Raw genomic sequence first — 22544 nt, forward strand, 5'->3', positions numbered from 1 at the left:
TAGAGATATCTCTGCCCACAACCATGGCCGACGTGCAGGAGATCCTTAAGAAGAAGTTCGGCGGTGCTGCGCCTTCGCGTACCGGTACGTAATATCGCCAAGTTTTTAATATTTATTAAAAAAGCAAAGCCATTAATAAAAATATTTGTGGTGCGCAGGTGGAAAGGGAACCCCGCGACACAAGCAAAAGCGGAACGTTGCTCGAAGCGCCAACGACGACAAGAAGCTACAGGCTACCCTGAAGAAGCTCAACACTCAGCCTATCCAGGCTATCGAAGAAGTCAACATGTTCAAGAGTGACGGAAATGTTATTCACTTCTCCGCTCCTAAGGGTGAGTTTATTTTTAAATTTAAAATACTTATATGCATATATGTGTACAAAGAGAACAAAGAAATAAGTATAAAAGATCACTTGCTAATATCTACTACTAGTTCACGCTGCTGTTCCCTCTAACACATTCGCTATCTACGGCGCTGGTGAGGACAAGGAGCTTACGGAACTTGTCCCTGGCATCCTAAACCAGCTCGGACCCGACTCTCTAGCTTCTCTCCGAAAACTGGCCGAGAGCTACCAGAGCATGTCCAAGGAGTCTAAGGAGGCGGACGCAGATGCGGACGATGACGACATCCCCGACTTGGTCGCCGGCGAGAACTTCGAGAGCAAGGTCGAATAAACGACCTTTTTTAATCGGCACACCTATTACAAGAGGACCAAAGATACCAGACTTACTCCCAATCCAACACCACCCTACCACCCCTTTTTCGTTTTTACGAAACGAAAATAAAGTACGCGGAAAGATAACATAATGGAACGGAGCGCAAACAAAAATAATGGGAATGAATATGGGGCATTTGGTCGAATCCGGTTTGATGGTGGTCTTTTTTCTCTCAATCTCTCATGTTCTCTCTCTCGCGTGCAAGGAGGAAAGGTCGGAAAGGGAGTTCCTCGGTAGCTGTCCTTTTGCAATCAGTTAAGGGCGATGGTGGGATTTTTCCCCTTTCCCTCCCTTGCCCACCATCGTCGTCACATCATCATCATTTTAGGTAATCTGGGCTGGGTGGTTGGCTTCAGGGTCCGCGAGGGGCTCCGGCCTCCCCCCATTTCCCATTCCCTACGGTAGCAGCTTGCGTTAGTCGTATTTCGTTCTTCCGCCAGGTTCTGCTAGCAGGTTTTTGCCTTAGATACCTCCGCAGGGCGTGGTGGTGAGGAATCGATGCCACTGCTTGTGCGAAATAAGAAGAAATATGCTGTAAACGTGTCGTTTCTTGATTGTGTTTATGCAACTTATGTCTATGATATGAACTATCTACAGGTTAAAGGACTCATCGCCTAGGTTCCTTACCCATCCTTTTAGTGCTTCGACTCTAACCTTGTCTTTAACTCGCCTTCGAGGCTCTAGTAATGCACAGTCCTTCATCTCGCCGTACGTCTCCATGGTAAGCGCCCTTCGTATATTAGCAATGGCAGATGTATTTACAGGTTCTGCCTCGCCCCCTTCGTCCCCCGCTCTTAGTAAAAGTAAATCGGCTACCTCGACAGCAAGTCCCCATATTCTCCGTCTCGAAGCGAAGCTAGCCCCTCGTGCGTCAGCCGCAGACTGCTTCCGCCCCTGTAAGATACCGCCCAGTGTGGTTTCTTCGAGGCCGGAGCGCGTCCAGGCTGTGGAGATGTTGCTGGCTGACACTTTTTGCGCGGGCGGTTTCTTTTGCTTATTGGTAATGTCATCTTGGTTGATGCTAATGGTGGTAGCTTGGGTTACGGTCCGCTGGGAGAAAGCGAATTCAGATGATGTTGTTTTGATGGCGAAGGGGTGGAAAGTGTAAGGAGATTCTTGTTCTCCCTTTAGCTGCTCTTGTTTTTCCGCTGATGCCATACTTCTCATACGTCCATCTATAGGGGAAGAGGAAAAAGAGCGACGACAGGCGGATTCGGAGTACCGGGATTCTGGCATGACTAGGGTATGTATGAAGACGTGGCGCGGATCTACCAGGATTGCGGTTGTGGATGAGAGCAACGAGACGCATTGCCGTATAGCTAGTTTATCGGAGCACGACTTGGACAACGTAGGTGGCGCATCCGAACGTGCAGGCTTCCGCCGGACGACACCTAATTGGGAGAAGTAGGCGCGGCCGGGTAGGGAGGTTGAGGGATCAGTAGTATAAAGAGGGTCGGCAAGATTTACTGGTGGTGGTTCCCATGGCGTAGCATCTTCTTGAGCCGCCATTATTAGTTCCATACTTGCATCGCCACAAGGTGCCTCAGAACAATACATGTGTAGGAGAATGTCTTCCTTCCAAGTGAAAGGCTGTCCACACCATCTGCTTCCTTGCCCTTCTAGTTCTCTTGCTTGAGTATCATCACAGGAACTTGAAGCTATTTCATCGGCAGTCCGCCATCGTAGAAACTCAGACGAGCACCCCTGAGTCAATAATTTACACTCGTCGAGTACGAAGCGATTAAATGCCCGTATAGCTAGCACTTCCGCATGCCAGTCGTGCAGTACGTTCCCTCGTGCTTGCGATACTTTGGACGAAGGGAGGCATTTCATGCCTGTTCTAGACCGGCGCCATGTCAGATCTTAAGGTCTTCTACTACGGCCAGGTGAATTTAATTGGGAAATAAGAGATTTTGAGAGGCTGACCTACGCGAGAGCTAAACACTTCAGTTCACCATCTTGTCCTATTACTAGGTATTAGTCTAGGAGGACCTGATATCTCTATATACAAATTGCCATTGAAAACACTAAAATTACATGTAGAATGGACTGGAGGAGGGCCGCGTTATAATATACCTTGAGCCACTATACCAGCTAAAGGTACCCACTCACGTATCCCGCTGCCCCTGATAAGTGGTTTCCTCTTTGCTGGAAGAGAATTATAGTGGTTTTGTACTAGAATAGCGATCTCATCTGCTGCGACAGACATTGGAATATATTCGGAATCTTGAATCTTGGATGGTAAATCCAACAAAGCAACCATATTTAAAAGATTTATCAAATAACTTCAATTATAAGAATATGATAACCAACAAAAACATATAATCAAAGTCGAGAGACTCTAAATATAATGTAAAGTCGGCGAAGTGAGAAGAGTTAGGAGACTATGTAAATATCGTATATAGTATGCAGCAAGCGAAGTATTGCAATAATGGAACCTTGGAATAGATGCTCTACATAGTGGACTGTTTGCTCATCCCCCCACCAGCCACACTCCACCAACTAAGCCACATCAAGCGAGACCCTAAAGCCTAAAGGCCAAAAAAAATAATGGGGCTTAGTCATGCAGCCCACACAAGTGCGCAACTTTGACATTTACGAAATTCGTCCTCTTAACATAATCCAACCAAAATCACCTCGAAACTACTAACATCACAGCAGTCAACCAAGTTCTCAGCGCACAATAACCGCCACCATGAGAACTTACGACGACACCTTCTCCGGTCAGAGGATCTACCCTGGCAAGGTACGCATACTCCCCAATTCGATTCCATATTTCCCGACAAATATACCAATACATTGTATCAATTGCTGTAATTCCCGAGGAGGGTCAAAAAGAAAAAGAATAAAGAGAAGGATAATGCGATGAAGCAGCATTCAATCACGAAGTTTTATTTACCGTGATGTACAACATCAATACTAACGCGACTATCTAAACAGGGTAAGCTCTACGTCCGAGGCGACAGCAAGGTCTTCCGATTCCAGAACGGCAAGTCCGAGTCGCTCTTCTTACAGCGAAAGAACCCCCGCCGAATCTCATGGACCGTTCTCTTCCGACGACAACACCGCAAGGGTATCTCTGAGGTACGCTCCCACCCGCATCTCTCAGGTTGATGATGGTGATAACGAAGTTTAAATATTTCATCACCGAAGACAGAGAGACATGCATTTATTTTTATGGCCAATATCGAGACGGTACGCTAACACCCGCCACAGGAAGTCGCCAAGAAGCGCACGCGCCGCACCGTCAAGGCCCAGCGAGCCATCGTCGGCGCCTCCCTCGATGTGATCAAGGAGAAGCGATCGATGCGACCTGAAGCCCGCTCCGCCGCCCGCGCCCAGGCCATCAAGGAGTCCAAGGAGAAGAAGCAGGAGGCCGCTGCCGCCAAGAAGTCCGACAAGGCCAAGAAGGCTACCACCGCCGCCAAGGGCCAGACCCAGCGCATCGTCGGCAAGCAGAGCGCCCGCGGCGCCCAGCCCAAGATCCAGTCCAACACCCGCTAAGCCAGTCAGTCTCCTGTCTGTCTGTGAAAGTCAAGTTCGGGTCTTGGTTGGGGTTTTGGTTCGGGAGGTTGTTAGGTCAATCTTCTGGCGATGGGTTCCTAGGGTGAATGGTTTTTAAAGTGGTGGTGCAAGGACAAAAAGAGAGAGAGAAAGGGGTGATGATGATGATACAGCATAGCATCTCTAGTGTTGTTGTTGTAGTAGCCCTCTTGCGTCCGGCGGCGTCTTCGGTGGGAAACAGTTTTCTTCCTCGATTGCGAATAAAGAGAAACCTTCACGTAGCACACACATATCTATTCGGTTGGGGGGAATGCATGGAATCTCTCATGGTTAACATGGTCATGGGAATTCTAAACCTGGTAGCTTCATAATACCAGCTCGTTCTACGGTCTGAATTCGTATATCTCGTGGGCTCCTTTCGCCATGTGAAATAAGATATTTGGTTGCTGAATTCAAGTTCACGTACTCAAGTGCACATTTATAAAATCTCGTATGGAATAACTCATACCAAGAATATACAGTATTCGGAGCTTTATCGGCAAACTTGCACAATGCGGTACATAGGACAGGCCATTAAATGAGCAGAATAGAATCTATTAAACGTAGTTTATCTACTAACTTCTAATTCGGAGGGGGCTTTATTCTAGAGCACCTACCCAGCTAGCTAGATAGATGTCTTCTCACGTAGGATCAAACCGCGCCTACTCAGCGGACGTCTCGGTAAACTTGACCCTCGTCCCCTTTCTAGTTTCCGCCCATTGCCTATCTTCCTACTCTATAACTCGAAATCCAGTTTCAGTGTGTGTGTTGGTTGGTATCATGGGTAAGGTAGGGAGGTTCTTTTTTCTTATAGCTTAGCCAAGACAGCGTCGACGCCGGAGACGGTGACGCCCTTGTCAGGCTCCTTCTCGGCGTAGACAACCTTGCCGTGGTCGACGACGATAGCGTAGCGGGCGGTGCGGGCGCCGAGGGTCCAGCCGATGCTGTTGCTGAAGGGGGCGCCGTCGTCGGAAGCGAAGATCTGTTGTTTTTTGTGTTAGTTACTTGGTTGTTGAGTTTGGTATGATTGGAGCGCGGCAGCCATTTTATACATGTGGCGTCCAATGAAGTTTTTTGCTGTGACAGGAATATTCCTGTTTTGGAAAAGAGGAATAAATGAATGCAAACTTACAATCTCGTCCTTGATGCCGTTGGCCTTGGCCCAGGCTGCTTGGACCCAAGCGTCGTTGTAGGAGATGACTAGGACCTGGTCGACGCCGGCGGCCTTGAGTTGAGGTAACTTCTCAATGTAGCCTTGGATATGAGTATTTTGGCAGGTGGGTGTGAAAGCGCCGGGGACGGAAACGATGACGAGTTTCTTTTCTTTGGCTTCTGCGAGGGGTGTTAGTTACATACTTTCTATAAAGCAGAGAAGGAGAAAGGAGAGTTTCTAGAAGAAGGGATTATACCTTTGCTGGCGTCGTACTTGACGGGGATACCGCAGGCTGTTACGCCGGCGAGCTCTGGGGTGTAAGGGACGTAGGTGAAGGTTACGCCTTCTGGGAAGCTATCTCCGGCCTTGAGGGTAGTCATTGTTGCTGATTTATATATGAGGTTGATATTCGAGGTGGTTGTTCTACTGTATATAAGTGTGTATGTGTGCGTATGTGTGTATATGTGTGTATATGTATATACGATGAAGATGAAGATGAAGATGAAAGGGGAACTTAAAAGTCGTGTGGAAGTGGTTGGCTACCCTATTATAGCTCTAAATAGCTCTTAACAGCTCTAGACTTGGGATCGGGACAAGGCGATTTATTGTTACAGTAAGATGGTAGCCAAGTCTAAGATAGCGTTGCGAGTTCGGATACCAAGGATCCCGTCTCATCGACCCTGCAGTTTTACTACGTGCTTCTCTTTTAAAAGTCTACGGGTATTTCCATTACTACTGCCTACCTTAAGTAGGTACATGTACGTAGGTATGGTCCTTCCCATATGTTATGTATGTAACCTGAAAGTAAACTAAGTTAAAAGATACATGTAACTACTTGCATGAATACATCTTGCATTAATACTTGCATATGTACATCAATGTGAGTAAGAGTTTGCATCGTACATGTACAAAGCCGGCATTATGCCAAGGCATATACATATACTTACATTGCATCAATATTCATATATACTCGACTATAGACGGCATATTACCGCGCGGTCGCAACAACAATACATATAAATTAATATAATAAGCGCGCTGGCATCATCTCTTTGCCGCCATTGACAATTATGATGATGGTGGGGTCTAGATGTTGTTGGTGGGGTAAAAGGAACCTTGATGCCCGTAAGAGGGGTTTTGCTTTGTTACTGTTTGTATACTTCGTCTATGAATTCTATTACAAGCAATAGATCAGATAAAGAATGTGTGACCTACATATTTAGTGTGTGACCTAGTACACATAGATATGTAGCCAGGTTATGTAACTACCTAGTTCCCATAACGCAGGTGCGGCCGCCTGTGCCGCTCGCGAGCTTTAACTAATATTTCGTCATTTCATCATTTCGTCATTAAGTTAAGATAGGTATTTTTATGTTCCATACGGATCCGTCCATTGTTATCCACTGGAAGCTTAGCTACATCTCCTATCGATACGCTTTAGTAATTCTTCATCTTCCTCAATAGTCATCCTCGGCATAAAATTAACAACCTATAACACAATGCCCATATAATTCTTTATTCAACATTTGGGAAAAGGGCCGTTTACAGACTACATGTTTCGGAATCTTAGGATAGACATGATATGACACGACAAAGTGCCCACCAAAGCGTTCAAAATGGGGTGGGGGCTAGCAAGCGGATTTACATAAATTATTTGATTGCTAAGCTAAAGAGGGCATGTGAAAGAAAAAGTTTGATAAATTTGGAATTGGTTACGTATAAACTAGTGTTTGATCGATCAGAGTATGTAACTTGGAAACGCGTAATGACATGTGTATATCAGCTAAAGCCTAACATTAGCTAACAGAGTAACAGTATTTCAAATGAGTTACCCTCCGATGTTACCTATACCCCTATCTGCCTATGCCCCTGAATTCCAAATTCCAGTCAAGTCTTACATAGTACAATGCCTCCGGATTAAGCATACACATGCATCACGACGATCCGAGAACTTCTGAGTCAAGGGATGGTATTTGAGTTATTCGTGACCTGTTGGAAATTGAAATATCTATTTCCATCGGGGATAATCCTAGTATAAGTAAATATCCCTGGATAGAAACAGCAAGTATCCAAGGAGAATGTTTGACATCACTAACACCGATGTGCGGTACCTTTCGGGACACCTTTTAATTTACTATTTATTTTCGGGCCTCGCCGTGCGGGAATTGAAACGGAAAAAGAGGGACATATCGACCGGTTATACCATTGATTGATTACCATAACATTACCTCCCAAGGTATACAATCAATATCCTAAATCGAACCCCGAGGAAAAGTAAATCGCTGAGTCCTAAATTACCTAACTACGCGCCTTTTAATACCATGATTTCTCCATAAAAGTTGACATGAACTCCGGAAATAGATCATTTAGGTTAAATGAAGTTAGACGTATACTAAATGCTGACGTTCTCGAATCCCGAAAGCTGCCGAGCGGGGTCCGGCGCTGTAGACATCGGCACGTAGTCATCTCCGGCCTTGAATTTTGACTCCCTGCTTCATTCAACGGAGCTTAAGTATGGCGCTTGGTGAGAGCAAAATACAAATATATATAAAGAGGTAGAAATAAAGGGATATTTATACTTCTAAGTCGATCCGATAACAACCACTTATTAAAAATAAGTTAGGAGAGATAAAAGAAATAAGTGTAAATATAACACCATGGCCAGCGACAACAAGGGAAAGCCCCCGTACCCGCCTTTCACGGCCGAAACAGCTCAGATCAAAGTGAAGGCTGCTCAAGACGCCTGGAATACCAAGTACATTTATCCCATTTCCCTCCTTTTCTCACTTGACGAGGACAACCAGGGAGATCGATCACAAAATATATGACATAGAAAAGATGAAATGCTAACCTGCCACTCCCGAAGGGATCCGGCAAAAGTAAAATTGGCCTACACGCCAGACTCTATCTGGCGAAACCGAGGCACTTTCATACAGGGCCGAGACGAAATCGAGGCCTTCCTAACGAAGAAGTGGGAGCGCGAGCAGGGATACCGACTCCGCAAGGAGCTTTTCGCTTTCACGAACAACAAGATCGCCGTCCAGTTTTGGTACGAATGGTATGATGCAGAGGGCCAGTGGTGGCGGACATACGGGCTCGAGGACTGGACATTCGCTGATGATGGGCTTATGAGGAAGCGTCAGAGTAAGTCACCTGTACTTTTTATCCGATTCCCTAAAGCTTTTTGGTCACTGCTATTTTTTTGTTCGCGGAAAAGATGTGTCTGCTAACTCGGCTGCTTGCTAGTGAGTGGTAATGATGTTAAGATCGCCCACGAAGAAAGATGGTATAAGGATGGTGTAGATGTGAATACGGTCCCTATCTCCGAGAAGCATTGGTAACTCGAGAAGACTTCTTGGTTGAGCAGTGATGTGGATTCGAAAGTATACTATTGCCGTATGACTCGAAGGATATATTTTTAGAGACTTTGGTGTAAGCAACATGTTACCCATAAGAACTAGAAATATAGCAAAAACCATCACTTCATATAATGGCTATGCTTAGAGTTTACACGGGAATTCCGAAGCTAGAATAATCACCAACGTTATGGATGCTCGAAAGAAGTAGCAAACTGTATAAAGGGGGTTAGATGGTAAGAAGTAATAATCATCCTCTATTCCTCGTCGAGGCCACGAGATTATATTTCTTACTACATGCGTGCGCGTGCATAAAATACTAACTTGGTAGATACAAGCCACATCGCTTCCACTACAGGTCACCAGGTTCTTCAATGTTATTTATGTAGTCAAGATGCTACTTAAAAAACCAGGTATCAGGGTAAGATATAACTAGTTGTAAATACATCTTAGATTTTCAAGATAGTTCTTATTATCCACAACTAATAGGTCTTCGAAAAGTTTTGTATCTTGCCATAGTTACAAATAAAGTGATGCGATACTTATTAACTGCTCCTAGTAACTTCTCCACCAAATAACATTGATGATCCTAGTTGACTGTACATGGTTTCGAACTAGGGTAGAGATCTAAACCCGGGTTTCTGGCGGCTTGATTGATCCAGGAACGATACAAATGTCTTAGGCTCTTTCCGGCCCCTGGGATCTGAGTGGCTATTGTACGACAGGAGACGTGAAAGGGTATGGTATGTAGGCACTAACTTAACTGCCGACATACATAGAAGTAATGGAAACTGTTCCTAAGAGAATGTGCATGAATTTGGACGATACAATTTAAAACTATTCGACTATTTAACGGGGTCTAACCACCTATAAGCATATGACATCGACCATCGCAATCTTATGGTACCCAAAAAGCACAAGATCAAGACCCGATGCATGGCATCACAACCCCTGTAGCGATCTCATAGATTTTGCAACGCTGATCATATTGTGGAGATGATAGGGCCAACTCAGGGGTTTCTCGACCTTTCAGCTGGCGTGGTTATTCTAGAAATACTTTATACTTTAAGAGTGAAGCTGGCGCTTACTTGATTCAAACGCGTCGGCGTTCTACTTCATACTTCATACTTTATGATTTCAAATAATGCTCTCAACTTCAATATCACAATAGTGTAAAGCCAACTCTATGAGAATCTCATGAATCCAAATGAAACTTTCATTGAACTTGTAATCATGGGGAGATGTATTTATCTATTGCTAATTACTGGTTGTCGACTTAAAGATGAAGCAACTTTTAATAAAATATTTTTAACGCTAATGTAATTATTTCACTAAACTATTAATCTGTATGGGCCGTTCACCCGTTGTTCAGATTATACCTAGGTAATTAACATCCTCATACCTTGCGGTAATTTTTCTTGTCTTGAATAAAAAAATCTAATGGGGCTACTTCTTGAAGAATTGTTTTCAATATCATAAACCTTCTATAAGCTTATGGCAATGGTCAGAGAATAATTTCAATTGTTTAGAATAATTACAAAAAGAATTCCACTAGCCCTACCGTCATAGATATGAATCGATTCCTATCAAGCAACCGAGAAAGTGAAAGTAGTGATACTTCACTCAAATCGAGCCAGCTAGTCTTTTCATCTAGTATCCCTGAAGCCCTCACCTTTGACAGGATTTTGAGTGGTGGAACTTGTCCAGTGAGCACCTCAAACCAACACCACTACAGCCTATAAACTAACAAAGTCACACTACAAAGCCATGTACTATTCATGACTTTATGAATTACCTACTCTATATCGAGCATTCGGCAGAGAACCTACAATTCTACCTTTGGTACCGCGATTACATAAAGCGGTTTGACGAAGCCGACACTGTAGACACGAATCTCTCCCCAGAATGGACACAAGCAATGGAGGGCGAGGCGAGGGCCAAGATCCAAAAGGACGTCAGACGAGAGCCGAAAGAAGCCGATATGTTAAAGGGTACTGACTTGGAGAAGGGGGTAATAGATGTAATAATAGAAAATGGTGACCCCTTTTCGACACCCCCTTCTACGCCTAGTATGAGTATAACCCCTTCCTTTCTATCGGATTCCCAGGCCTCTAGTTACCGTTTGCAATCCCGAGATGCTTTTAGTGCTGCTGGTGCTATACAACCATGTAAGTCGCGTCTAGGTACCAATTCCAATACGCGTATCACCACTAATATCTTACCTAGTCACTATCCAACCCTTCAGAGCAGAGATCAATCGCTTAATCGCAATTTATATCTCAGACGACGCCCCGAGACAACTTAATCTCTCGAGCCGAGAACAAAAGGGTGTCATCCAAGCCCTCGCATACACAACGCACCCGTCAGCATTCCGGACCATCGCTAAAAGCATAGAGGACACGCTCCGACGCCAGGCGCACCCGAACTTCATCCGCTGGACCATCTCTAACGGCAACCCAGCACGAGTAGCCTTCGCGCGAAGCCTAAGCGTCGGTACGATCTTCTGCACCACAACAGGCGCTATAATCCTCACTCTGAGTTCCGCAGCGCGAGGCTGGCGCGCGCTCTTCGCCATCGGTTGGGTCCTAGGCATCGCGGCGCTAATTACGTCATGGAAAGGGATGTGTGTGATCCTACACGGGCTACATCGCCGACACGTGCGGCCGTGGGAGCTCATCGACTCCGCCGCATCGTGCGACGAGTCTGAACTATGCGATCGGAGTAGAGACGCGGGAGAAGACCGGAACTTTGACTCGTTTAGCTCTAGTAATAGCTATAAAGACGAGCCGTGGGTGGCGCGGTACGAGCGCCGCGGACTGCTGCGGAAGGTGTTCGATCGTGAGGTCTGGATCCAGGAGCCGGCGCTTAGGCACATACAAGACGTCATTTTTGTGCAGGCGCTGCTTGGTGCTCTGTTAGGTGCTGGCGTGCTGACGGCTGTGTTTGTGAATGTGCCTGCTGGGAGGTTCTTCTGAGGAGACGAGGAGATTGGTGAGAGGAACATACATGGGTTGATATGCTTGTTAGATAGTACCTAGGTAGGTAGGTAGGTAGGTATCATGTCTAGATATTGTTATATTAATCAACATGAGTACCCGCCCGGGATACCTACCTAGGAAAAACAACTATATGTATACCTCCTAATGCCGTCAAGGGTGTGTATATAGATAGATAACCTTATTATGTTAGGGGTATTTAGGGGTATGTTTATTTCGGTATGCTGCGGTTTCATATTTGGGTTTGTAGTAGTACCTCGGGCTATTCGGGTAGACGCAGCGGTAGGATCCGTTAGGTACCTAGGTTGGCATGTTACACTATAAAGGGTGGTTACTGCGCCGCACGTAGGGTTTTTGGAGGGTCAAACCACGCTATCATTACTATCGATAAGATATAAGCATGACATACTGTGGGGTAGCATACGTAGAACTGGTCAATCACATTTGTTGAACATCGTCTTTTCCTAGTCTTTTCCCTTTTACTGATCCATCTGTCCATGCAAATCCATGTTCATCCTGTCCCACCAAACCAATTCGTACTTCTTTGAGGCTGTCTTGGCTCTGACTCCCTTTCTCCGTTCCGTGGTACATTTTGTCATCCTAAGCATAAATCTAACCGCTAATTCAAATGCCCTCATCGTTTTCGCTTGAGCCTGTTGTTAATTATCAAATATTCATTCTAGCTTCTAGCTTCTAGCTATCGAAACAAGCTTTCAAGTTTATTCCTGAATTCATGCCTCCTTAATTTGTTTCTACTCATGGGCTTCTGAGCCAACAGAAGCTTTGATTATCACTTATATCTATATTTCTGCCCCTCTCCCCACTCATCTGCTCCATAGCCCCGCCTCAGAACAACGAGAAATATGTCTGGAGACACCTACCAAGCCGATGCCGCCATTGTAGACGCCGAGAACGACGAGAAGATAGACGCGGCGCAACAGCCCGCTAAAAGACCGCGCACCATGACGAGTACGGCTGAGATCGATAGTACCATAATACATCCCGGCTCCGTTCGTATCAATGTCAAAGGCGCATTCATCGTTGATACACCTGAACAGCCTGGTACTCCCGCCAATTTGTCCGGGTCTGGTGGTAGTAGTTATTATGAGACAAAAGATATTCGCCTTCCTAATCATACGGCTGTCGTCAGCCATATCGCTGTTGATGTAGGCTTTCTCTATAAGACCTAGAGTTTGCGATTGAGTTCTCCGAGCTAAATGCGCAATTCCCTAATCTAGATCGGTGGTTCGCTAGCTAAGCTGGTCTATTTCTCCCGCGAAGCGCATTCGACTGATCCCGGCGGCCGACTGAATTTCCAATCTTTCGAGACGGATCGCATCGACGACTGTATTGAGCTTATGCGACATCTACAAGACAAGCAACTCGCCCTCAATGGCTCTAAGCCTGGTGAATTATGCGTAATGGCGACGGGAGGCGGTGCTTACAAGTACTACGATAGAATCCGACAACGGCTTGGTGTTGACGTCCTACGAGAAGACGAAATGGAATGTTTAATTATTGGTTAGTCCTGAATGCGCCGGTCCTAAAAGTCTCAGAAGCTAATATTTGCGTCGTTGCAACAGGTCTCGATTTCTTTATAACCGAAATACCACGCGAGGTCTTCACGTATTCCGAGACAGATCCTATGCACTTCGCCTCGCCCAACGTTAATATTTACCCTTATATGCTCGTAAATATAGGGTCCGGCGTCAGCATCCTTAAGGTTTCCGGCCCACGAGCCTACGAGCGCGTAGGTGGTACATCCCTTGGTGGGGGTACCCTTTGGGGAATTCTGTCGCTTCTTACACCTGCCGAGTCTTTCGATGAGATGCTAGATATGGCCGCGCATGGTGACAATGCCAAAGTAGATATGCTAGTTGGCGATATCTACGGCACCGATTATGGTAAAATTGGGTTGAAAAGCACCACAATCGCTAGTTCGTTCGGTAAAGTCTTCCGTATGAAGCGAGAAGCAGAGAATGAGGCTGAGGATATGGGTGGTCTTTCAAACGGTGATGACCAAAACCGACGACAGCAGCAGAAGAACTCGGAACAAAATACTTCAACAACAAGCTGTTCGCAAACACAACAACAGCGTCCTACATCCTCTCGAGCAAGCGAATTAGCGTTGTCCCGTTTCTCTAGTGCTGACATTTCGCGATCCTTGTTATACGCTATCAGTAATAACATCGGGCAGATCGCATACCTGCAGTCGCAAGTACACGACTTGTCCCGCATATACTTCGGCGGGTCTTTCATCCGCGGCCACCCGCAAACTATGAATACGCTGAGCTACGCCATCAAATTTTGGAGTAAAGGCCAGAAGCAAGCGTACTTCCTACGACATGAGGGATATCTAGGTGCCGTAGGCGCATTTCTCAAACACCAGCCCCGAAACTGGGGTCGGAGAGGAAGTTTCGAAAAGGGTGAGGGACTAGAAGCACGAATAAGAGAGCGTGCGGACGAGAACGCTATATGATAAAGCACCGTCCGTTTGTGAGGAATGTTTATGATGATAATTTTAATCATGGCCAGTGAAAGAGTAAAAGGAGAGCCGAGCGATTTACGCTAGAGTCCCTGAGTTGGGACATAGGCAGCACTAGAGGATATCAGCATCACCGCGAGCCGCCAACCCATTGCATACACTTGTATTCTTTACATTAGGTACCTCCTATGTTGAGGGGTATCGTGTCATAGTATGGAGCAATGTTTTCTTTTCATGTAACAAGTTACTATTAGGATACACATTCGCGGTGGCCGTAGAAACATGTCCGCGCAGGAATCAATTAGACTACTGAACAATTTATTACCTATCGTTATACCCCAAACTATCATTCAATTGGACATATTAAGCACCAAATATCCTCAATACCCTTAACACCATTACCTACGGCTCGGCACCCTCAGCACCCTCGCCAACAGCACCTGGCCGGAGCGAGTGCTGCGACGGAGAGAGAGGAGACGTTTGAACTTCGGCCTGCAGTTTCCTATATTCGGAACAAATTGCAGGATGACGAGGCCAAGTTTTGCATGGTAACCGTGAACCCATTCACCGAGACCCTTAGGCAGGAGATTCAGGCCCACGGAGAAGTGCAGCATCCTTGTTCCATCCCGGCAGGGACCCTCGGCATTAATGACCTGGTCTTGAGTATTTACAATTGGCTTCCTACTCTTGAAATATCCTTCGACGGTTCTCTATCTCTGAAAGATCACTTCAAGTTGTTTCCCGGAATGATGCGCGCAGTAGACGGTTGGCCGAGCGAGTCAAGGTCAGCACCCTGAATGGTTTCCAAGGCGGACAGGCAAATCTCGTCATCTTAGACTACACGCGCTCCGACCGGCCTGGATTTACCGGTGGTTCTCATCGTAACGTAGTCGCGCACACTCGCGGTGTCCAAGGTAAGATAGTCCTCCTCAATGAGTCGCTACGGAGAGCCTCATCTTAAAGCTGACTACCTACATAACGCCTCCGTCACGTGCTCCGACTGCAACCAACGAGGCCACTTGGGTAAAAGAGGTCTCTGCGATGGTGTCCGCCCTGCCCACCATTGAGCCCCCAAATGCCAGAGCGGTTAGGAAGATAGTAGGATGAGTTGGAAGTGCATGATACATGGGCAAATCATTCATAAGCACAGGAGATATTAGCACGGTTCGACAGAGCACAGAGGATGGATTGTAACCAGCAGATAGATTTAAGAGATGAATGTACATCCGTACACCAAATGCTACTCCTAGTCTAGATATTGCCTCGATACCTTTATAAATAGCTTAATACCTTTGTAAGTAGCTTCGAAAGTATAGACTCAGTATAATACCTTATATATCGTAATGGTAACATTCCTTTTCGCACATATAGCAGCTTTGCTAAGCTTGTAGGCAATTCCGATATCTTACATTCCAGCTACTGCCATTGAGCTTTCGCTCTGATGTGCTATCTTGTCTAAATGCTATTCTAAATGCCCATATCTAGCCAATATCGCCACGCAGTAAAGAAGAGCATTAGAAACTGTTAACACGCTCCTTGACAACTGTTGGGCTAAATAAATATAAACAGGAGGCAACCCCAAGACTTGGCATATAAGACTCGAAACACTTACCCTTAGCACATTTAACACCCTCACCTACAGCTCAGCGCCTAAGAGAAGGACTCGGCACCCTTATCCTCGATACTTTTACCTTTAGCATTCTCACCTACGACTGGGCATCCAAAAAGAAGCCTCGGAAACAAAAAGATACGTATTTCGGAAAAGAGAAAATGAAAAAAATAAAAAATAAAAAATAAAAAAGATGGGAGTGGGAACTTAGTAAAATATATCTAATAAAAAGCGTTAAAAGGCTACGCATAGACGAACTTCCTATTTCAAAAGAGGGGGTTTATGACAATATCACTCATAAGTTCGGGTATTGGAAGACGAAGGATTCAACCTCCACAACATGTACTGGATTATAAATCACACGTATGTTGCAACGTATAACGTCACCGGTGCACAGAAATCCATTCCAAATCTGTGTCTTTTCCATGAGGGGAAGCTTCAACATGAAAGATGATAGGCCGATATGTAAACATGACATGATAGTTTTTGTATTACTTTGATATATCTACTACCTTGTATTTCCCCATCGTCTAATTTAAACTTTAAATTTCGTTATTAACAATTATCCTCCTCGCTATTTATATTTCATACAGCTCTTATTAAACACCGCGCTACGATTAATTGACATGGATCTTCCATTGAGAAAAGACTTGCGGCCAAAATCCGGTCAGCCTGAAGATGCGGCATGGATATGGGGAAGCGACGATGAAGTTCGTTGGCTCCTATTCTAAGCTAATGGATCATAAAATAGCTATCTGGCTGACGTCGTCTGAAGCTAGGTCGATTAAACTTGCAAACGCCGGAAAGGGTGAAGAAAGCACTGGGAACTATCTCTTCTGGAGAGGTTATCCCTCTTGGGTCAGTAAAGAGTCTGGTATATAATTTAGGCAATGATTAGTCTAAGGTATAGAGATACTTGTTTACTGATTAGTAGGTACATATAGTCTTCCATTCGACCAGGTCGCACCACCTTGTTATGGACGGCAGGTATTTAAACACTCTATCCATGCTTTGGGAAATGTCGGATTTGATGACTTTTATGATATGAACCCTCAAAGTACTTCTCAATGGGATGGGTTTCGTCATGTAAGTTTCAACCAAGTATCTGGCGGGTTTTATTAGTACGATGATTAATCCAGCACAGTTCTCCCATATCCCTTCAGGGTATTTCTATAATGGGGTAAGTATATCCATCACAACCGCTACGTATGTCACATAGTCTGAATTATGTCATCCAGACAACCGCCAAGGATATTCAAGGTGAAAATGCTTCGACAAAATGCGGCATGCAAGCGTGGGCGAAACATGGCATTGCGGGCAGAGGTCTACTTCTGGACTATGGCCGCTGGGCCGAAGCCAGAAATATCAAGCCGGTATATTACGATAACTTCAAAATTACTCACAGCGACCTTGTCAACGTAGCAGAGTCGCAAGGAATTGATCTGAGACCTGCCGCACAGGGAGGCGACATTCAGATTGGTGACATATTAGTTGTCAGATCTGGATTTCTGAAGAACGCAAATTCGCTTACATACGAGGAGAGGGCTCCTCGCCACCTTGGGAAGAATAAATTCGGGCCTCATGATGAACAACGCTATATAGGTGTAGATCAGAGTGAGGAGATTCTCGACTTATTGCATGACTCCTACTTCTCAGCTGTAGCTGGAGACCATCCCGCCTTTGAAGCGTGGCCGTCAGAGAAAGGTATTTTTATATTCTCGCCTGAAAAGGTCATGGGAAAAGAGAGGATTGCTGATGAAGTTTACCTTATGATAGATTACTATCTTCACGAGAAGCTATTGGCACTTTGGGGGGTTCCCATCGGTGAGCTTTGGGACCTTGAGAAACTTGCAGAGAAATGTGTTGAGAGGAAACAATGGACATTCTTCCTCTCAAGTGCTCCAAACCACGTGGAAGGTATGTAGTCTGGGCATGGATAAGAATGGAGTTGTTAACTAATACGGACTTATAGGAGGAATATCAAGCACTGCGAATGCTGTAGCTATCATATGAAACGGATGAGTCAACCTAGATATCTTATATTTAGTTTTACTTGGTCGAAGTAATGCTTGCAAAAATAAGACTAGCTCAAGGCGATAATATATTGTGAATTTAGGTAGGTTTAATGAGTAGTTAGTTGATCAGTTGTTAATAGTTTCATGCCCCTTTACATATCATATTGAATGTATGTAGTTGTGATGGATAAATGAATATGTACCTAAAATATTGTAGTGAGATTTATACCATATTATCTACATGTGACTTTTGTTATCAGGCTGACCAAGCTCAACGCTTGGACCAATTCAATTCAAGGTGCAAGGCAGCGCGAGCTTTCGTCGCCTCGCAGCCGCCTTAAGCTTCCCTCCATCATTATCGTCTTAAATATTCCAATTCCAACACGAACTATTTAACACATCAAACATAACTCTCCAGAAGTCCACCCTCACACATTACTCCGAAATTACTGCACTTTCCTCCGATTAGATTATACATTAGCAAGAAAGTTCATAAATCATGGCGGACGCAGCTCTGAAGCCCGAGAAGGACTTCAGTAAGGAAGCTGACGTACAAATCGGCGAAGCAGAGAAGCTTGCCAAGGTGCACATATCCGGGTTAAAAATACTGGAATACAGATTGCTAATTCATAGTTATAGAACGACGTTCAAGCAGCTATCGAGAAGCTTACCATTTTCGAGAAGCAAACCCGACAGGTGGGCTGTTCTCTCTAATCTATAATCGTTCAGCACCACTAATTACAATACTCTCTAGGCTTCCGATCTCGCCTCTACATCCCGAACTCTAATTGCGATATGTACGATCTGTAAAAATGCCGGAAACTGGAGTTTGCTCAACGACCAGGTTTTGGTACTCTCCAAGAAGCATGGCCAGCTTAAACAAGCTATCACCAAGATGGTTCAGACCGTTATGGATTTCCTCGACGCTACCCCGAATCTAGATGTTAAACTATCAGTAATTGAGACCCTGCGCACCGTGACCGAGGGCAAGATATTCGTCGAGGTTGAGCGCGCTCGCGTGACTAAAATCCTCTCGGACATCAAGAAGGAGCAGGGAGACCTTAAGTCCGCCATGGATATCCTTTGCGAATTGCAGGTGGAAACCTTTGGTTCGATGGAGAGACGGGAGAAGACGGAGTTTATACTTGCCCAAGTCGCATTATGTATCGAGAACGGCGACTGGACGCAAGCTAGCATTCTCAGCCGCAAGATCAGCACCAGATATCTATCTCGAAAGCCGAAAAAGACAGCCGAGCAAGTAGAGAAAGAGAAGGAGGCCCGTGAAGAGAAGCTGAAGCGTGGGGAGGAGGTTCCACCCGAGCAGGAGGACGACACTACCGACTTGAAGCTGGCCTATTATGGACAACAGATCACTCTTGCGAAGCACGACGATAAGTATCTTGATGCCTGCAAGCATTATAGACAAGTGTTGGATACCGAGGCTGTCGAAGAGGACCCCTCAAAGCTACAACCCGTACGTCGATTCTATGTGTATCAAGGTAGCCTTTGCTAATGCTAATTAGGTCTTACAACGTATCATCTACTTCGTCATACTCGCTCCCCATGACAACGAACAACATGATCTTCTCCAACGTATCTTCCGTGATACTCGAAACACCCAAATCCCTGTCGATGCTGCGCTTCTTAAGCTGTTCACAGTACACGAGCTCATGCGATGGCCAGAGGTTTCGAAGCAGTACGGTCCTCATCTCTGCGGGACCGATATCTTCGACGAAAGTCCAAACCAGTCGGGCGACGAGAAAGCCCACCAACGATGGCAAGATCTGCGCAAACGTGTTATCGAGCACAATGTTAGAGTTATCGCGAAATACTACACCCGCATCGGCATGAAGCGCCTGACCCAGCTACTTGACCTGACGGAGGATGAAACGGAGAAGTATATTAGCGAACTGGTGTGCTCCAAAACGGTATTTGCCCGCATTGATCGGCCGGCAAGTATAGTCAGCTTCGCCAAGCCTAGAGATGTCGATGACGTTCTTAACGAGTGGAGCCACAACATGAAGAGCCTGCTCGGTTTACTGGAACGTGTAGATCATCTCATTACCAAGGAAGAGATGATGGCGAGGATCCAGCCTGGAGTGAAGGAAGGCAAGGAGAAGAAGGGTAAGAAGAAGGCGTGATAGACGACTTATGACTCTGTTTTAAGGAGTAATTCTGCCGGGGCCGGAAGAGGAACTTGGTTTCGAGAGGAACTGCACAGCACAGCACAGCACAGCATAGGTTTGCATCAAAAGCATGCGAATGTATAATATTTAGATTAGGAGGTACGTAATGCCCGTGAAGAACAGGTTGGCCTTCTATGTCTTGATTCTACTATATGTGTAGTCGTACGTGCGATGCCCTCATATCTAGTCTCTAATCCCAGGTCTATCTCTCATGTATAGCCTCTAAATTTTAGACCTCAACGGCGTAATCATACCTACCTTATTCATAGTGATCGTTTACTCGCCGCCTCCGGGTTCTCATATCGCTGCCTTAACCAGCCTACCAAAGCCATAGCCCAGTCCTTGGCAACAGGCACGTAGTGACCCCCTGGATGCACAATAACCGTAGGATCCTTACACCGGTCTACAAGACCCTTGCTCCGGCTCTCCTCGACAACCGTATCCAAGCTACCTAGGAAATGTAGCGTCGGCGTCGTGATAGGCGGCTCATATAGCCATCGTAGCGAGTCTATCGGGGCGTAGAAACCAGAGTATACGACAGAGAAGCGTAGCGCTTGGTGATTGTTTGCGCTGCGCAGCTCGCTCACCCAGGACCAGTCTGCCTCTTCAGGTTGCGCGGCCGGGTCTGAAGGGGATGCTGCATGGGACGAAGACGGCGGGTCCCGATACGGTTGTTCCAATGCTGCAGCCACAATTGCAGCTACTGCTCCTCCCTGGCTAAACCCACATACGCCATCAATACCACCCGCTTCGGCAATCGTAACCGCAATACTCCGCATTCCCCCCTCAAACCCGCGATACGCACCCGTCGCCTCGTCTTTGCGGAACCAGCCCCAATTGTCAGATTCATCCTCGTCTTCTTCTTGCTCCGGGGGAGTGTACCCCGGGATATCGGAGGGACGCAGGCGGTGCGGGGCCGTGGGGAAAAGGAGCGTTGGGTGTAGGTTATAGGGTGCGGGGGAAAGGGCTTTGATGAGGAGTTTAGAGAGGGCTTTGGTTTTGGAGGAGAAAAGAGGTCCAGATTGGGTAAAGCCGTGAAGCATGAGTATTTTCAGTTCGGTTTTGCCTTTGGGGATTGAGGGCTTGGTTTGGGTTGGTATGCTCCCGGGTGCGGCCGGTGTTGACATGGTGAGAGATCGGGTTTGGTGACGGGAGAAGGTTGGTAATGTAAAGTGAATTATGCGCGGATGAGGTGGAGGTGGGATGAAAAGTTTCATGGAAGTGGTGGTTATAGAGTTATATAAATGAAGGAGACCCTTTGCTTATTCGTGGGTTTAGATGTGTAAAGTTGTCTTGAGGTGAATTCGGTGAATGGGCCAGTCGGCGAATTGAGCAAACATGTGAGATACGGGATACGGGATATTTTTAGTAGTATCGTGATAAGAGACGGTCTAAAATTGACCTAACACGGTTGGTATATACTATATTGGTATTTGTCATACATCCAATAGGTATCATATTAAGACGAATAGTTATCTAAACATTTATTGTTTAATTGGTTTGGTGTAGCAAACTTATCCATGGAATAGACAATGTTTGCTCCTTTTTCTTAATATCAGGAATTATATATTAAATATTAACTATGATAAAAGCTCTTTTTGAAAATCTAAGATCCCAAGCCTATTTCTCTTTGTTAAACAATATTACTGCACCGAAAGACTGGTCATCTCGAGGAGCTAGATAGAATGTGATGTTCGACAAGTAAACTTGCATAGGTATTACGGTAAACTTGTACCTCTAAGTTTGAAGTTGGCGATATATTTCATACTGGTGAATTTAGTTAAGCTATTAGGATAACAGCTATGCTAGAAAATGTGATAGGCACAGATCGTACAAATCCCAAGTCTAAGGTTGTCATTTGACCGCGGCACGAATGGATAGGTTACTAGATATAGCTCTCGATTCAACGCGAACCCATGATCTATGATACAGTCCCTACTCGTCTATAGGAAAGACTCGACCGTCTATAATGCTTCTCGCTCGGGATAGTTGGTCGCGTTCTCCAAATTTGTTATCTCCATTCTAATGTCCACCAGACTTCGCGTTCGGGTTGCGGGGGTCGTTCTTCCACTCGTCGGCTATTTAAGAATTGTCAATTATTTCTGCTCTTTTGTCCTGTCCTCTGGGGGCTATAATCAGCACATACACTTCATCATGGCATTTTGCGCCGAGTTGACACCGTAAGCGATGATCAGGCCTATTCGTCTGTTAGGTACTCATTCGCATATGCTAATTTTAGAATAATATAAATCATGATTTAGGTATCATACCAGCGGCGAAGAAGGGAGCATAAGGCCGGACTATCGATATGTTAGTAGCTGTCGCGAATTATGCAATCCGTATCTGGGCTGAGGAGTCAATTGACGTACGAACTGGCGCCGGGAACTTCTTGAGAGGGGTAACACCGAGCCAAGACATCTTGAATATGTATTCGGAGAATTTGAGTGGTAGATGGCGTCGAGATTGGAGATGATTAAGGTTGAGG

At 45.6% G+C, this 22544-nt stretch overlaps 8 protein-coding genes across 8 annotated transcripts; 6 read left to right on the plus strand and 2 right to left on the minus strand.

Annotated features, from left to right (window-relative positions):
- Positions 1-23: 23 nt before the first annotated feature.
- GL218_08014 (Nascent polypeptide-associated complex subunit beta) lies at positions 24-674 on the plus strand (the record flags this gene model as incomplete). Its single annotated transcript, XM_033584803.1, has 3 exons — positions 24-84; positions 159-332; positions 433-674. The coding sequence occupies 3 exons, from the start codon at positions 24-26 to the stop codon at positions 672-674; spliced, it is 477 nt and encodes a 158-aa protein (XP_033440958.1).
- Positions 675-3411: 2737 nt separating this feature from the next.
- GL218_08015 (60S ribosomal protein L24) lies at positions 3412-4220 on the plus strand (the record flags this gene model as incomplete). The annotated part of the gene is made up of 3 exons (XM_033584804.1): positions 3412-3462; positions 3657-3800; positions 3933-4220. The coding sequence occupies 3 exons, from the start codon at positions 3412-3414 to the stop codon at positions 4218-4220; spliced, it is 483 nt and encodes a 160-aa protein (XP_033440957.1).
- An 847-nt stretch (positions 4221-5067) lies between these two features.
- GL218_08016 (putative peroxiredoxin pmp20) lies at positions 5068-5792 on the minus strand (the record flags this gene model as incomplete). The annotated part of the gene is made up of 3 exons (XM_033584805.1): positions 5068-5241; positions 5392-5591; positions 5669-5792. The coding sequence occupies 3 exons, from the start codon at positions 5790-5792 to the stop codon at positions 5068-5070; spliced, it is 498 nt and encodes a 165-aa protein (XP_033441024.1).
- A 2277-nt stretch (positions 5793-8069) lies between these two features.
- On the plus strand, positions 8070-8753 carry GL218_08017 (uncharacterized protein; the record flags this gene model as incomplete). The annotated part of the gene is made up of 3 exons (XM_033584806.1): positions 8070-8167; positions 8279-8556; positions 8659-8753. The coding sequence occupies 3 exons, from the start codon at positions 8070-8072 to the stop codon at positions 8751-8753; spliced, it is 471 nt and encodes a 156-aa protein (XP_033440956.1).
- A 1586-nt stretch (positions 8754-10339) lies between these two features.
- Positions 10340-11743, plus strand: GL218_08018 (uncharacterized protein; the record flags this gene model as incomplete). Its single annotated transcript, XM_033584807.1, has 3 exons — positions 10340-10474; positions 10534-10936; positions 10995-11743. The coding sequence occupies 3 exons, from the start codon at positions 10340-10342 to the stop codon at positions 11741-11743; spliced, it is 1287 nt and encodes a 428-aa protein (XP_033440951.1).
- An 884-nt stretch (positions 11744-12627) lies between these two features.
- GL218_08019 (Pantothenate kinase) lies at positions 12628-14243 on the plus strand (the record flags this gene model as incomplete). Its single annotated transcript, XM_033584808.1, has 3 exons — positions 12628-12930; positions 13003-13285; positions 13348-14243. The coding sequence occupies 3 exons, from the start codon at positions 12628-12630 to the stop codon at positions 14241-14243; spliced, it is 1482 nt and encodes a 493-aa protein (XP_033440950.1).
- Positions 14244-18372: 4129 nt separating this feature from the next.
- On the plus strand, positions 18373-20014 carry GL218_08020 (26S proteasome non-ATPase regulatory subunit 12; the record flags this gene model as incomplete). The annotated part of the gene is made up of 4 exons (XM_033584809.1): positions 18373-18456; positions 18513-18569; positions 18628-19347; positions 19397-20014. 4 exons carry the CDS (start codon positions 18373-18375, stop codon positions 20012-20014), a joined length of 1479 nt encoding a protein of 492 aa, XP_033441067.1.
- Positions 20015-20322: 308 nt separating this feature from the next.
- Positions 20323-21186, minus strand: GL218_08021 (Dihydrofolate reductase; the record flags this gene model as incomplete). Its single annotated transcript, XM_033584810.1, has 1 exon — positions 20323-21186. The coding sequence occupies one exon, from the start codon at positions 21184-21186 to the stop codon at positions 20323-20325; it is 864 nt and encodes a 287-aa protein (XP_033441083.1).
- Between the last annotated feature and the right edge of the window lie 1358 nt (positions 21187-22544).

This window comes from Daldinia childiae (genome assembly GCF_008694065.1).
Source record: "Daldinia childiae strain JS-1345 chromosome Unknown Scaffold11, whole genome shotgun sequence".
In the NCBI taxonomy this organism is placed as follows: Eukaryota; Fungi; Ascomycota; class Sordariomycetes; order Xylariales; family Hypoxylaceae; genus Daldinia; species Daldinia childiae.